The 15,760-nt window shown below is 46.8% G+C and overlaps 1 protein-coding gene across 1 annotated transcript in view; it reads right to left on the reverse strand.

Moving 5' to 3' along the window:
* Positions 1–7,171: 7,171 nt before the first annotated feature.
* Positions 7,172–15,760, reverse strand: part of LRRC75A (leucine rich repeat containing 75A) — a 61,111-nt gene continuing 52,522 nt past the window's right edge. Inside the window, exon 4 of the mRNA XM_031506444.3 lies at positions 7,172–9,535. Within this exon, the coding sequence (XP_031362304.2) occupies positions 8,950–9,535 (586 nt within the window). The 3' untranslated portion in view covers positions 7,172–8,949. The remainder of the gene's footprint in view (positions 9,536–15,760) is intronic.

Genomic DNA, 15,760 nt, shown 5'->3' on the forward strand with positions numbered 1-15,760 from the left:
GAGCACTTAAGACTTAGTGTTGGGGAATAAACAGCAGACAAAAATCTGGTTTTAAAACACAATTGTTTTGGATTTTCTAAAGGTTTAAAAAGAACAGTTGGCAGGAATCCCTTTGGCACTCAACAGCAGCCAACAACCCTGGATAAATCTAAAATAGATGAAAAGATTAAAGCAGAAAGAAAGAAATATGCAGCAAAGCAAAGAATGGCTGAGTGCCAGCTTTTAGCAATAAGAGAGATGGCAGTGCTGTCTCGAATCACAATTTGAGAGAAAACACGGAGATTATCCCCAAAATCTCTGCTGTGGCTGTGGAGCTGATGGAGAGGGGCTGGAATTGTGAGGGAGGAGGAGAGGGATCCACAGGGGCAGAGCTGCCTTGCTGTAAATCACAAGCTTCACACTGCACATAAATGCTGGTTATCATGCTTATTTCTTGATTAATATTGTAAAGCAATCATATCTACATCAGCATGAGAATAATCACTCATGCAAAGCCATAAATTACTGTAATTAATACATGCCAGCCATTAATGGCAATGTAAAGGGGAGCTCTCTCTTGGCTTGGTGGCTGCTGTTTCAGCTGAGGCACTTCGAGCTGTAGCTACTTAATTAGAAGGGAGGAAGGGATATCCTGTGTATCTGAGCTTTTCAGAGTGCAAGAAATCCTAAATATTGACACTTCACTCCTTTTCCCCTCAGAGCAGGAGGAAGAGCTGCTCATTTTCCAGCTCTCCTTCGTTTCAGAGAAGTGAGGCACAAAGGAGCTGCTGTTTCCCAGCAAGGAATAGCATTGGTGTCATGCAAGAAAAGTGCCACAGGTTTGTATCCTCCCAGCTAAAGGATGGCAAATGCTTTGTTACAATTTCTGAGATACCACAGGCAGCAGCTCTTGAGCGGCTCAGAGCAAAAACTCAAAATAACCAGGGGGTCTTTGGCCTTTCTCAGGCTCAGGATGTTCTGGTGCCCCACTGACCTTCTGCTGCCAGAGCTTGAGCACATTGCATGTGTTCCTGTAAAGGACAAGGTTAATGCATTATTTAATGCTCTGCTAGGACAAACATTCCCCTTTGTCACTTCATGTCATTTAGTGCCTTAATTTTACGCTTGAAATCAATTTCAGCCCAACTGTAATGAACTGATCCTAAAACTGCTGAATGTTCTGGGGGTTGAACAGGTGGGGGTTGATTTAGGGGCGTGCAAGGAGGGCTTTTATTGAAAAAACATTGAGCATTTTCTGCTCCTGTGCTCTAATCCAGAATAACGTCTGTCCTGCTTTACCTCCTGACACTTGAGCCCACAAGATGGGGCAGTGACCAAGCTCAGAACATTTGAGATAAAAAGAGATTTTTGCAGCCTTAAAGATGCTTCTTTGGGGAAACTCGGTTTTACTGCTGATTCCTTTCCTGTTTCTAATAAGATTTGCAACTTTGATTACTATGTAGAGAATCCCCCACACAGTGAAAATGTCACTCTTTAATTAGCTGTTAATTAATGTTTCTTAGTGTTGGACCAGCAAAGGCTCAGTTTTTGATGCTGTGCAAACTTGCAGTCATGGTCCCAGCCCCAAAGTGTTCCTGTTCTGAGTGTGATGAGAAGCCAAAGGAATTAAAACTTACTTTTATTTGATAAAAATAAAGGATTATTTGCCCTTCATTAGCTTTCCCTCCCATGCAGCTCAGGAGCTGCCAGGCTGTGCCTGCTCCAGGTGGATTTTGAGTCAATAAACACCCCCAGCCCAGCACCTGTGTGGAACTGAAACCTGAACAAAATGCAAATGAGAAAATCATTCAGTGGAGACTGATTTCAAATCCCTGCTGTTTTAATCAAATAGAGATGTTAAAAGTTTAATCTCCAATAATTAAGACTTTTGTTTGCTAAGCTCCTGTTATTTTTGTAAGTCAATACTTGGATTTTTTCCATAACAGTTTTTTTTTGTTTGTAACGGTTTGTGGTAAAATCATTGCACAGCACAGCTGCAACACGAACTCTGAACAAATAATGATTGATGTTTCTCAAGCTGCCTATGGCTTTCTGCTGGGCTCTCCTTGGTTTTCTTTGTAATTTTGATTTATTTCCCAGATTTTTTGATTGCTTTCTTGTTTGTGCTTTCCCAGATACTGTAGGATAGTTAGTCTAGGCTTGATTTTCTTGTTTTTTTGTATATTTTATGCACATGCAAACTGTACCTAAAGATTTGTTAGTGTTGGCTTTGGGTTTTTTGGGTGCTGAACAGTGGAATAGGCTTGAGGTTTAACAGCACATTAAAGACAAATTTCCAGCTAAGCCTGAAGTTATCAGCCATAATAAGAAATAATGAATTTTCCTGGATAGCTGAAACTTTATTAATAAACACCTGAGTCGAGATAATAGTGGCACCAATGGTCATTTGGTTATCAGCCCTTATCAGACAGCAAGTGCAGTGCTGGGGCTGAGGTGATCTGTGAGCTGTTTAATGCAGCTCACAACAGCAGCAGCAGCTGAAATATCCAATATAAATGTTTTACATCTGTGCCTCCATCTGATAATCCTGCAGCAGTCTGCAGAGTTCCACATCACCTCGTTCCAGATGAGAAACTGGAGCTGGGAGCCCTGCTGGGAGCAGGCAGAGGATTTGGTCAGCCATTGGATAAAGCAATTTTCCTGAACTGTGTCAAATCAGGTGTTTTATTCCTTTCATCCATGGCAGTAAATAATAAACTCTTTGTGCTGAGAGAAATGCAGGGATACCTGCTGGGAAGATGATGGGAATTGTTTCAAAGCTGGGAGTGAGGTGGGAGCTTTGAAATGCACAGTGATGGAAGCCCCTGCACCAAGGTAGCTGCACTTTGAATTTGATTAATTTAATCTATGCAGGCACCTCCCCGCCAGCCTGTCTGCTGCTGTGCTTTGGAGGAAGATGCTCTGTGCTTGCAGGAGGTGAAATAAAGCTTCAGTGTCAGGGCCAGGCTGTTTGGAAATGCAAAACAGGAGCTGCATCAAGGGCAGGGATTTCAAAGGTGCTGCTTTTATACTCAGAAAGGTCTTTGGAGATGACAACAACAATGTGGTGTCACCTGGCAACAGGTCAGAGGCTGGAGCTGAGGCAAAAGAAGGGTTTCAGGGAGGAGAACGGGGCTGAAGAGCCACCAACAGCACCAAAATGGTTTGGAGAATGGATGTCACACCAGGGCGAGGTGACAGCTCTGGGCTGGTGGCTGCCCCTGCCCTGGAAGTTCAGCCCATTTTGGGGGTTGGCACAGAAAGAAAAGATAATATTTGCATTTCAGCCCCCAGCTCTGCTGTTTCTGTGCCTGTGGTGGAGGGGAGCTCTGAGCCTGCAGGAAAATCCTGAGCCTTTGAAATAATCTAGCAAGCAGGTGGGTACAGTAAAGATGAAATAACAACAAAAAAGGAATGGTGAAGTTCTCTTGGTAAGTGATGTGTGAATGCACGCAGCCCAGGCAGAGTCCTTTTATTCTGTAAGTGTGAAGCCTGTCCACCTCTGGGATTTTCTGCCTGTCTCTCCACGTGCAGAACTCCCCAGCAGTGGGATCCTGTGGGGTCAGGAGGCAGAGCCCTGGGGGAGCAGGTACAGAGTGTGACTGATTCTTTGCTGCCTTGTTTTTCATTTCTAGGAGAGCTGGGATTGCAGCTCTTGCCTGAGTGAGTTACCAGACAAGGAGCAGCTGCCCAAGGGAAGCTCATTCCTGGTGATGCAGCTGGGGTTTCCACATTGTTGTAGCCCAATATCCCATAGATTTCCATCCATCCCTGAGTCTCTGGATGTCTATGCCAGGAATTTGGGCCTGTAGGAAGATGCTTTGAGGTTTTAATTATGTAGATTGTGTTTGGGATGGCTGTGAGTGCTGTTTGCAAAATCCTGATCACAAAGCACCTCCCCAGGTTCTTGCCCAGAGCCAGAGGAACCCTGGTTTTCCCTGGAGAAGGACAGAGCTGACAGGGAGAACTAGGAATACCTTGAAAATCCAGTGATAAATGCCCAGGCCAAACCTTCAGTGAATTATATATTAATACTTCTCTCCTCTTTTGTAAACCTCCATTCTATTTGTCCTTCCAATTACAGCTCCCTGAGAGCTGCCACGTGCACTCACTGAAGGCTGGGATTGCTCATCACAACCTCCTGGATGAAAACCAGCCCACAGGTTTATTTTTTCCTCAGGTTGAGTTAATAAAACAGCAAAAAAGAAAGAAGGTCCAGAAGCCACAGGATCAATAAGCTATTAGCAGCTAAGAAAACTCAGCAAACTGCACACATAATTAAAGGCTGTGGTGAACAGGTTGCATCTTTTCTGACTCTATCAAATCAGGTCTTCAATTTTATGTTAACCCATCAGCTGAGCTGAAGGTAAAACCAGCTGTGTCTCTGTGGATTTACAGAGGGGGGATAAGAAGGGATAAAAAATAGGGGGATAAAAAAAGTGGGATAAAAAATGCACACCCAGGACTGCCAGCAGAAGGGACTGCAAATAAAGCCCCTCCAATTCCTCATCCTTCAGGGGTAACTGAGCCATGGGCTGATGGAGTTGGCACATCAAAAATGACATTTTATTCCTAAATACCTTTCCTGCAGTGCCAGCCTGGGATCAGGATTCCTGCAGTGAGCAAAGCTCTTGTGTTCCACCTTGAGAACAAACCCTGTGCTAACGTGTTACAGAAACAGATCCCACAATGGTTTGGGTCAGAGGGGAAATAAAGCCCATTTCATTCCAACGTTCTGCTGTGGGCAGGGACACTAATCCAGGTTGTTCCAAGCCTTGTCCAGCCTGGGGATATCCTTCCATTTATTCATGGTAATTAATCAATGTTAATGTGCCTGGAGCTGGGCCCCCCTAGGAAGTGAGGCTGGAGGCAGTCAGAGCACGGTGAGGGATGGCTCTGTCCTTCAGAATTTCCTGTTAAAGACATTTCACAGAGCTGGAAAGCTCCTCTCCTCTTGCTCTGTACAGCCTGCTGGTGGAAATCATCCCCCAGGCACAGAAACCCCACTGCCCTTGGAGTGAGGGAAAGGTGGGATCACAGGATGCCATCCTTGTACCAGGCAGGTTGGGAGGAGATTTCATCTGTTGCTCACCAAGGAACATTTCACTGCAGACGTTGGGTCAGTTGTTTTTACCCCTTTTCCCTAAGTTTGTTATGTGAATTCTGCTAATTAGGTCAATTAGTTTCCGTGGCAATGGCAGATCCCAGCTAATGGAGCAGAGGAGTGTTTGTGTTTCCAGGACAGGAGTGCTCCTGAGCAGGAGCTCACAACCTCCTGCTGGTGGTGGAGCCCTGGAGGGTTTTTGCCCCTCTCCAGGAGCAGTTTTGGTGGGATGACCCAGCGTGGTGGCACTGCCTGGGACAGCCTCAGCCACTGCTGCCTCCCGTGGTGTCCCCTTAATCCTTTAGGTCACTTTTTGGCTCTTCCTCTGGGAAAGCTTGGTGTTTGGGCAATTTTGGGTTGACATTTGCTGACTTCTGCCCCTGAGCAGCAGCAATGCTTTTGGCCCAAGTATTTTGTGCTTCTGGACATCCGCAGCAGCATTTTTGTGTCTCCCTCTGCAAACCCTTCCCAGATCACCCAGCTGGCAGGAGCTCTCTGGAATCAGCCCTTCCATGGCCCTCACCCCTCTCTCACCCCTCTCTCATTCCCTCCCTGCTGTTTCCATTCCCCTCACTGTGGGCTCCTCAATCTGCACACAATGATTTCCAATTACATTTTTGTTGCTGAGGCCATAAATCTCCTCCCCAGGCTGGTTTGCTTGATGCCCAGGCAGAATTGTGGTGCTGGTGGGGAGAGAACCAACCAAGCCAGGCTGAGGCTTTTTATGCTTTATTTATTTTATGGTGGCCCTTTCCTCCTCTCCTTGTTAAGAAATGACCTCATCCTGCTTTCATATTCTAACAGCAGTGATTTTCAGTCCTTGAATCCTGCATGTAAGGCCAGTTAAAAGCTTCTGACCCAAAGCAGCAGCCCAGAGCAGCCCAGGGAACATTGATTATATGTGGAGTGAGCCCTGAGCTTGTTTTGATGTTGATGAGCTGGGAAAGGAAGCATCTCACTCTGCCTTCGAAAAAAAAAAACCCCAACCAAACCCCACCCTGTGCTGAGCCCACAGGATCATCATTATCCTGAAGTGCACTAAATGGATAATTGAACTAATCCACACTGTGAGGGAGGCACTGATGAGCCAAAGCTTTTATAACCAACTCTCCACAACAGCTCTGCTTTTTTTTGTTGTTGTTGTTCCCTTTTTCCATGGAAGTAATTTGGTGCATCCTCCAGCATGCACGGATATATTGATAAAAATCCCTTTCCAGCTCTTTCTCAGAAAGGCTAAATCCTCACTGGGCACAGGGATTTTGTCAGTACCAGTGGAACAGAGGTGGCTCAAGCAGTGCAACACCTGCACAGGGCAAAGGCTGTGGGATCTCCCTTTGGAGATATGGAAATTATTTCTCCATGGCTGATGTGTTTCCCAGCAGGTGGAAGCTGAGCTGGAGGGGAAATGTGGCAGGAGCAGCTCCTGGGTGGTTTTTGTCTGTGAGGGAATGGAGCTGAGCAGGAATAAAGGATGCAGAGCTTGCTCTAAATGCAAAGTGCCTCTGGTTTGTGAATTTGTGAATTGGGGGGTCCGGGCAGCTCCTCAGGCCCTGGGTCCTGTGCAAATACTCAGCAGGGAATCAAAACCTTGCAGCACCGAGCTTGTGGTTGAAATAATTTAAACAGGCAGAGGGGCTTGAGCTGTGCATGAGGAGAGCCCAGTACTGAGGCACCTGGGTAGAAAGAAGAAATTGCTGCAGTTTCTTTTTCTCTGCAAAGAGAAATCTTGTTCTTGATTAAATCCCTCTATGTTCCCCCAACTCCTTGGCCCCCATAGTTTGCTGCTGACACAGAGCCCCTGCTGCAAATAAACAGCCTTTATTCCTTCAGGAGATAAACACCCTGTGGAGCACTACCCCACTCTCAGCATTCCTTTCTCCCACATTATTTTACACACTGGCAATATTTAAAATATTCTTTTATGATACTTCTGTGTCCACCTTATGCCCACCCTGATAAATGCAGCCCATAAACTGAGCTCTTTGTTTCTCCAGCCCCCTGAAGAAGCCAGACCAGCAGCTCTCAGCACTTTGTCCTCTGCTTTTTCCTGGGCATTCAACCTGGACAGAGGAAAAATTCAACACTGGGTCTTTATTAAACATTATCATTTATTTTGTTTATGGATAGCTCCTTTATTTCAAACAGAAATATTCCATATTCACTGGAAAGTTTGTTTTTTTTTCATGCCTGTTGGAAAGAGTTAGAATTAAAAAAAAAAAAAAAAGGAAAAAAAGGCTTGGATACATGCAAATCATACTGACTGTTGCCAAATGTATTAAAAGTAGCAGAGTTTTTTCTAAATTACCTTCTTGCAAATGGAGGGCAAACAACCACTGGCAGCCTGAAGCCCCTCTGGAAAAATGGACAGAGCAATGGGACCAAAAGTCTGTTTGCACCCAAAAAAAGCCAAGCTGGAGTCACTGCTGGGAGCTGCTCAGGGGAAGGGCTTGGGGCAAGGAGGCTCCCTCTGCAGAGGAGTCAGCTCTGCTCCTTGGAACACCAAGGAGAGGAAGTTTCCCCCTTTCCTGCCCTCCCCCAGGTTTGGGATCCAGTGAAGTTCTGGTTCCAAAAAGCCCAAGTACACATTCCAGCACTGCTGCTCTGGGGTGATCCATGCCCCACCAAAAATAAACCCAAATCTCTGTCTTAGAAAAAAACCTGGAACGTTTTAGGAACAAAGCACTTCTGGTCCAGGGGGCAACAGCCATGGCCAAGTGAGCCCAAGGTTTTCTGGGGCTTTAAATCCCAGCTGGCTGTGTGGCAGTGACAGAGGGGATGAACCCCAGGCTTGCTTTACCTTTTTTAACCCTTCAGTACCATGGTTTCTTTTTGTCAGTGATGCTCCTGAGCCCTGACTCCAGGATTTGTATGTCCCTCCCAGAATGGATCAGATACTGCCATTAAAAGCTCAGGAGTTTTTACATTTGGTGGGAAACTGAGTTTTACTGGATAAATCCTGGGCAGGCACAGTTGCCAGCCTGCTTTTGGTAAGGCTGGAGGTGAGGGTGGTGTCCAGGCACGCTGCAGGCTGGGATTTAACCCTGCCCCAGGAAAACAAAGTTGGGCTGGGCTCACCATACTGAGAGGAACACCCCTGGTTTGTGTGGGAGCAGGTTTTTCACCCCTGCTTTGTGTGTGAGCAGGTTTCTGACCCCTGGTTTGTGTGGGAGCAGGTTTTTCATCCCTGGTGTGTGTGTGAGCAGGTTTTTCCACCCCTGGTTTGTGTGGGAGCAGGTTTCTGACCCCTGTTTTTGTGGGAGCAGGTTTTTCCACCCCTGGTTTTTGTGGGAGCAGGTTTCTGACCCCTGGTTTGTGTGGGAGCAGGTTTTTCACCCCTGGTTTGTGTGGGAGCAGGTTTTTGACCCCTGGTGTGTGTGTGAGCAGGTTTATGTTGTTTCTCAGCAGCCATGCCTCTCACCAGGGATTTCTGAAGTCAGGAGTGGGAAGGATTGAAGGTTTATCCCAGGCAGGTCCCTTTGGGGTGGCTGCTGTCTGTCCATGACACGTGGGGAGCAGCTGAGATCCAGCACTGAGGAAGGGGAGTCCTTCCCTTCACAGCCTGGACACCTCCCTGCTCCTTTCTCTTGCCCTTCTGAGGTCTTGCAGCCCCTCGGAGTCGCATTTCTGAGAGAGCCAAAAGCACAGCACACCACTAATGCTTCAAAACACCTGGCCAGCTGTTAGAAAATACAAACACTCTACGTGATCGCTTTTACGTGTTCTTCGAGAAGAAAATCACCGACATTCGTGGCACAGGGGGAAGGCAGCAGCTGGGACTCTTGGAGCACCCAGGAGTGGGAACAGACGCCCCCAGCTCTGAGGTTTGAAGTCATCCTTGCTCAAGGTGCCCACCCAAGGGCTGGACATCATGTCTGTGGTGTGGCAGCACCTCGCTCCGGGCCGGGTAGCTCGCCAGCCTCGGCTGTCGCGTCCGTGCGCTCGCGGTCCGTGCTGCCGGCCTGGCCTGGCGCAGCCCTCAGCTCCTCCTGGCTGTCCCCCAGCCCCTCCTGCCCCTCCACATCACTGACCTGCCCCTCCCCAAACTCCAGGATGGTGGGCAGATTACCCTGCTTGGGGCATCGCCTCTTCAGGCTGACCAAGAAGGGTTGGGGCAGCGAGAAGATATCCACGTTGTTGCCCAGGTCGATCCAGGTGACGCTGGGGAACTTGTTGGGGTCCTTGAGGGTCTCGGTGAGGTCCCTGAGGATGGCCTTGGTGAGGCGGTTGCCGTTGAGGGCCAGCGTGGTGAGGCGGGGCAGGCAGCAGAGCGCGGGCAGCAGCTGCAGCAGCAGCTCGTCCGTCAGCTCGGTGAAGCACAGCTCCACCGTGTCGATGTGCTCCGAGCTGTGCTCCAGGTAGGACGTGACCCTCTCCACGTCCTTCAGGGTCAGGGGGATGCCTGACAAGTCCACGGTGTTGTCCTGGGGCTTCCCCATCAGCACGGCCTTCAAGCTGGGGGGGGTGAAGGAATACACAGAATAAATCGGCTCTACAGCTTAGGGTAGTTGTGAAGAGGGTATGGATTGTCAGTGCTTGGTACAAGTGAGATGCCTCTCTAAGACTTGTGCTTTGAGCTCTGATCTGACTTAAACTTTTATTCTTAAAGGTGTTTTATATGCAGCACATTGCACTATTTTTTAATGCATATTTAACTCTTGGTTCTACTTGCCTTCGCTTTTCACGCTAATTACGTCTGCGCTTTTCTGGGCATGTGTGGTTTTAATGTGGTGGTCTCTTGGTGGTTTTGGGCTGAAGATCATAGTCTTCTTTATGACTGAATTTTTGAACTCTTCTGTGTACGTGTTTTCAGTTTTTTGGTGCTTATTTGTGTATATTTGATAACTGGGGAGATATATGAGTGTTCTTTCTTAGATTTCCTGTATCCCTAAGTATACTGTTTATTTATGTAGGAAGTTTTAGAAATTTACACTTCTTTTAGCTTTTAACTCATAGTAGAGATTTCTTACTTAAAAAGTTAAAATTTTACACATAACTCTACAAGCTAAAATATAAATGCTTAAGTAAACTAAAAATATTTCAGGGGGAGGTGAGGATGGGGTTAATGTGGGGTGGCTGTTTGGGGGCAGCACTGCTAAAGGGGCAAGAACAGGCGTTGTGGGAAATGGATTTGTAGAAAGTTATATAATGTATTATAATTTATAACTGTATTATAATTAGGAAATAGCTTCTGATTGTGATGGCGTGAATAGTAACATCTGTGTTGTCTCACCCATGTCACGACACTAAAAATGGAAGAAAAGTTTTCAAAACGACTCTCAGCTGCCCCATCTCCTGGCCAGGAAAAGGGAATTGTCCAACAAGGAGTTGTGGAGAGGTTTCGTGGAGGATTTCAGCTGGGATGGATGGGGGACTGTGGGAAATGGATTTGTGGAGAGTTCCCAGGGCCTGAGAGAAGGCTCTCATAGTGTGCATCTGTGTGCAAACCTTGAGATAAGAAATGCTGGCTTAGAAATGCCATAAAATACATAAAATAGGCAGAGATTGTTGAGAGAGAAAGGGAACTAGAAACAAGTTTCGAAGGATGGCCTTGCAAATAAGACTAGGAGAAATAGAACTATGAAAAATGCATTGTAGTGGGACCCACGGGGGGTAGTTTTAGATAATTGGCTTTAATCTACAGCATGGTGTAGCAAAAAGCTGTTAGGCCAAGAAACTCATAATGTAATAATAATTTTATAATATTTATATGTAATTATAATCATAATGTAATTAAGCTTATAATGTACTTTTAAAATAGTTGGCTTCTGATTGCGATGGCGTGAATTGCAACGCCTGTATTGTCTCACCCTTCTCACGAGACTGAAAATGGAATAGAAGTTTTTAGAACACCCCTCAGTTGCCCCATCTGTGGGGCAGGAAGAGGGTACAGCTCTTCTCTGGTGGTGTTTGTGCTCTGGGGGTCACAGAGACATTTCAAGGCTGTTTCACGAGGAGCCCACATTCAAACCCCATCATTCAGGAGTGCAAAGTTCATTCTCACCACCCCTGGGATAAAGAGGTTATCCTGGCTTTTCAGAGCCTTCCCTGCTGGTTCTAAAAGGGTGAGGAAGCCCTTGATTAGACAGGCAGCAATTGCTGTGTGACATTTCCCACTAGGAAGCTCTTTGAGCAGGGGGACACGTTTTTTGTCCTCTCAGCTGCACAGGTGGGAAGCTGAGACCCCAAGCTCAGCAAAGCAAGATGGAAGCAATGGAAGCAAACACCCCCAGGGTGGTTTGATCTCACTGCCAGTGTGTGAGACCTGTTCTCTGCTCAGCCCCACCACAGAGGAGATGAGCCCTACAAGAAACCCTCAGATAAATACATTCATTCTCACAATCCACAGATTTATGAGCTAGGCTGGAGTTTCACAGCTCAATTTATCTCCAGCAAAGCCCTGCTGGCAAACCAGGTGCTGAGGATGTTTTGTTAATGAATGATCCTGGACACCTGAGGAAGAGGAAGGAGCCCTGTGACTCCTGTGCCAGCTTGGTGGCCTCAGGTGTCTCCTAAGCTGCCCAAGGAATGTGATGAGAATTCTGTGATGCTGCTCTGGCTCCTCTGGGAGTGTTTTTTCCAAGCTGCCTGTGAGGGGTGACTGCCCAGAGATTCCAAAGGAGGGGGAAAATGGGAGCTTTACCCCAAAAATCCGTGCCCGTAAGTTGTGTGCCAGTTAAATCCAGAGCTACTCCAAATCCAGAGCTGTAACTTGGTGTTGGCAGCTGCTTCTCTTGGATATCTGCAGCCACATCATTTTTTGGGAGCAGCCCCACGTGGGATCAAGGTGATGCCTCAGTAAAAAGTTTTACCTAGCAAAAAAATCCCCAAATTCCTCTTGTCTTGCAGTCTTTGAGCACCAAAGCAGCATCTCACTCCCAGATAAAGCACAGAGTACCCCTGTGAATCAGTGATTACCATTTCACAGCACGACAGCCAGGGCTTGATCCTGGTTTTATCCATTTTTTCCTGTAATTTCTTGTGGGATGTCTGGTGTGGCTATAAACAAGCAAAGTTTAGGAGATAACAAAGGGGGAATGGGGACAGCTTCAGGACAGCTCTTTTTTTATTTTTTCTTTCTTGTTTTCTGCTGCTTTCAGTATTGCTGCACATTTGTTTTTCCCCTCAGGGCGTGCACAGGATTTCTGCCAGGCAGGAAAAGGGGATTTCTCCCTGGGGTCTATCCTTGTCCCCCTGAGAGGGATTTAGCTGTCACCCACTGGAACAGATTGATTCTCTTGGACAAGTTGGCACAAAGATCTCCTGAATCCCCTGGGCTGGTCCTGGGGGTGGCTTTGCCCTCCTGTCCCTGGGGAACCAGGCAAACAAACCCCAAAGAGGATTTCATCCAACCAGTCCCGTGCCTATTCCGAGCCAGAAAATGGAAATAAGGAGGGTATTTATGTTAACAAACAGCTGGAAAAGCTCCCAGCCCTGCTACAATCTCAGGAGGAAAATCTTAACCATTAAACAAATCCCTCTGAGCTTTAGTGGGGGATCAGTTACACCCACTTGGTTTCATCCTCACATTTAACAAGGCTGTTCCATAGGGAAAACACTGATTTTTTTTTTTTTCCCCAGCTGGGTTTTTGCCCAATATAACACCAGGATTGGGAATAGAGCCCTACCCCAAGCTCACACACTGGCAAGATGCTGATTTATCCACGCTCACGCTGAGCTAAAAGCTCTCTGCCATGGAATCAGATCAGAAAATGTTGTCATAAACAGGAATATTGATGCTGAGATCAAAGGGAATTCAAAGAAAGGGGTTTCCTCCTGGTTTAAATTCACGGTAGCGCTCTCGAGCACTGCACAAATGGTGATTTGTGTCGTGTTCTGAAGGAAAATTGGGATGTTCAGCCCAATTCCTTGCAAAAAAAAAAAAACAGCTCAGGGAAAATGAAGAGGCAGCCCCAGAGAGTGAGGAATTACAGCAAGAAATTTGTAGAGACACCTGGTGAGAAAACTATTTATGAAAATGTCAGTGAAACATTATTGGATGTAATGAGTCACCCCAAAAAAACCAACCCAACAAAAAAAAACCAAAAAAAGGTAAGATCCGGAGATAAAAGATTTGTTCTGAAATAATGGTAGTAGCAAAGATCAGTATTAAAGTGCTTTTTCAAAATCCCTCTCCAAATGATGGCAGTCAAACAATGGAGTAGATATTTGGGAAAGGAAAGAACACAAACAAATGCTAAAAGTTCCGTGATAATTTTAAGTTGAGTAAAGGATTGAGAATCCCCACCCTCAGAGGAGGAATCAAGACAAATAAATACAATTATTTAGCTGAAAGAGGGAATGTGACTTAGATAATAACATATTGTATATTGAATATCCTGTATTATTTTATATATATATATATATATATATATATATATATATAAAATATATCCATATAATGAGGATGAATAAAACAGAAATGAGAATGAAATGCTCTTTTTGCACTCCTCTTAATGCAGGATCTGAGGACACCTCCTGATGCTGAAAGCCTGAATTCTCAGGGGATAAAAGGAGCTCAAATTAACCTCCAGCCAGGGGATATTCCTGAGATCAGAAACTTTGAGAGAGTCCCAGGTGGACAGGGAACTGCTGTGGCTGAGAACACCCAAAGTCATGGTAGGATTCAAAAATAAAGAAATAAAAAATTTGCTCTGGACTAACTGAATTTGAGGAGCGATCAAAATTCTGCAATTCATCCACATGGAGTGACCAGAATTTGAGTTGCCAAATTCTCCAAAATTTAGAGCCAGGAAATTCCTCCTTTGGGCTCATCCTCATTTTATTTTATTTTTTTTTTTCACTGAATTTTACACACACCCAGTGTGGGCACTGCTGGCGTTGCTCCTGAGCTGCTCCAGCTCCGTGGTCACAAAGGTTTATAAAAACAGGTTTATAAACAGCACAGTTTAAAGCCTCTGATCCCCACAGCTTGGAAAGACTTCCCTCCTCAGAGATTCTCAGGATAAAGAGGATTTTAAAAATACATAAATTTCAAAATATGGAATTTTAAAGCTCCTTTTGAGCTTACCAATAAATTCATTAAAAATTCCTAAGTCTTTGCTGTTAAGAAAGCACCAGTGGGGATTAATTACTGTGCTCTCTTCTTGTTCCAAGAGCCTTCCCAGTTTTGCCAAGGTTTGCACTTTTCAAGTCATAAACTCCAGACACCCCCGTTGTAACATCATTCCCGTGCTACCCAAATTCCAGCCTGTTCCTGCAAAGTGTTGGATTTTGGAGGGTAGGAAGGGCAGGTTGCTCAGCTCTTCATTCTGGCCCTGAAATGTGACATCAAAATCAACTTTAATATGTTTATAAAGTGATTGTGCCTGCTGGGAATGCTCTGTGGGGAAAAAAAAAAAAAATCCCCAAATATTTGGGCTGTTCCTTGGATTCAGCAAAGGAATTTTGAAGCATCCTAAGAGCAAACCTGGAGGGAATGCTAAAATTGTCCCTGGAATTCCCTCTGGCTGCAGGATCCCCACAGTGACCTCCTGGGCTGCTCTGTGTTTTCACAGCTTCCCAAATCCCCAAATCCCCAAATCCCTGTGTTCTCCTTGGCTCCACACCAAGCTCCAGGCCTGCCCCACCTCCATGCCAGGGCTGTTTGGTGGGAAAAGGGAATTTTGGGCAGCAGCAGGGCTCACACGGCTCCTGGAGGCCTCCATCCATAAATCCTGGCCAGCAGGAGGAGGAAAGTCAGGAGCTGTGGCTGGCAGCTCTGACTGGATCCATGGATCCATGGAATGCTTGGGGATGGAGGAAACCCCCCAGGGACCCCGTCCCAGCCCCTCCATGGGGGGCAGATTTAGGATTGGAGCCTAAAACTCCCGATACAAAGAGCAGGGAAAAGGAATTTTATCCATGAGTGAGGGCTGGCCACTGCCAGCAGCACCAAGGCTTCACCTGTGGGACAAAGGGACAGACACTGGAGAGCAGGGACACCCCAGAGAGCAGGGACACCCCAAAGAGCAGTGTCACCACACAATGTCACCCCACAGTGTCACCCCACAGAGCAGGGACACCCCAGAGAGCAGGGACACCCCAAAGAGCAGTGTCACCACACAATGTCACCCCACAATGTCACCCCACAGAGCAGGGACACCCCCGAGAGCAGAGACAGCCCACAGTGTCACCTCAAAGAGCAGGGACACCCCAAAGAGCAGGGACACCTTACAATGTCACCCCACAGTGTTACCCTACAGAATGGTGTCACCCCACAGAGTAGGGACACCCCATAGAGCAGGGACACCTCACAGAGCAGTGTCACCCCACAGTGTCATCCCACAGAGCAGGGACACCCCACAGTGTCACCTCACAGTGCCACCCTACAGAAACCGTGTCACCCCATAGAGCAGTGTCACCCCATAGAGCAGAGCCACCCCACAGTGTCACCCCACAGAGCAGTGTCACCTCACCTCACAATGTCATCCAAGAGCAGAGCCACTCCACGGTGTCACCCCACAGAGCACGGACACCCCACAGAGCAGTGGCACCTCACAATGTCATCCAAGAGCAGTGTCACCCCACGGTGTCACCCCACAGAGCAGGGACATCCACGGGATGTCACCCACAGTGCGGTGTCACCTCCCAGTGTCACCCCAGTGCTGGGCTCATGCTGCACCCCCTGTCTGGGAGGGCTTTCCCAGCTGGTCCCATGGAAATGCCACCCACCCTCGC

This window comes from Lonchura striata, chromosome 19 (assembly GCF_050655825.1).
Source record: "Lonchura striata isolate lonStrDom1 chromosome 19, ASM5065582v1, whole genome shotgun sequence".
Taxonomy (NCBI): Eukaryota; Metazoa; Chordata; class Aves; order Passeriformes; family Estrildidae; genus Lonchura; species Lonchura striata.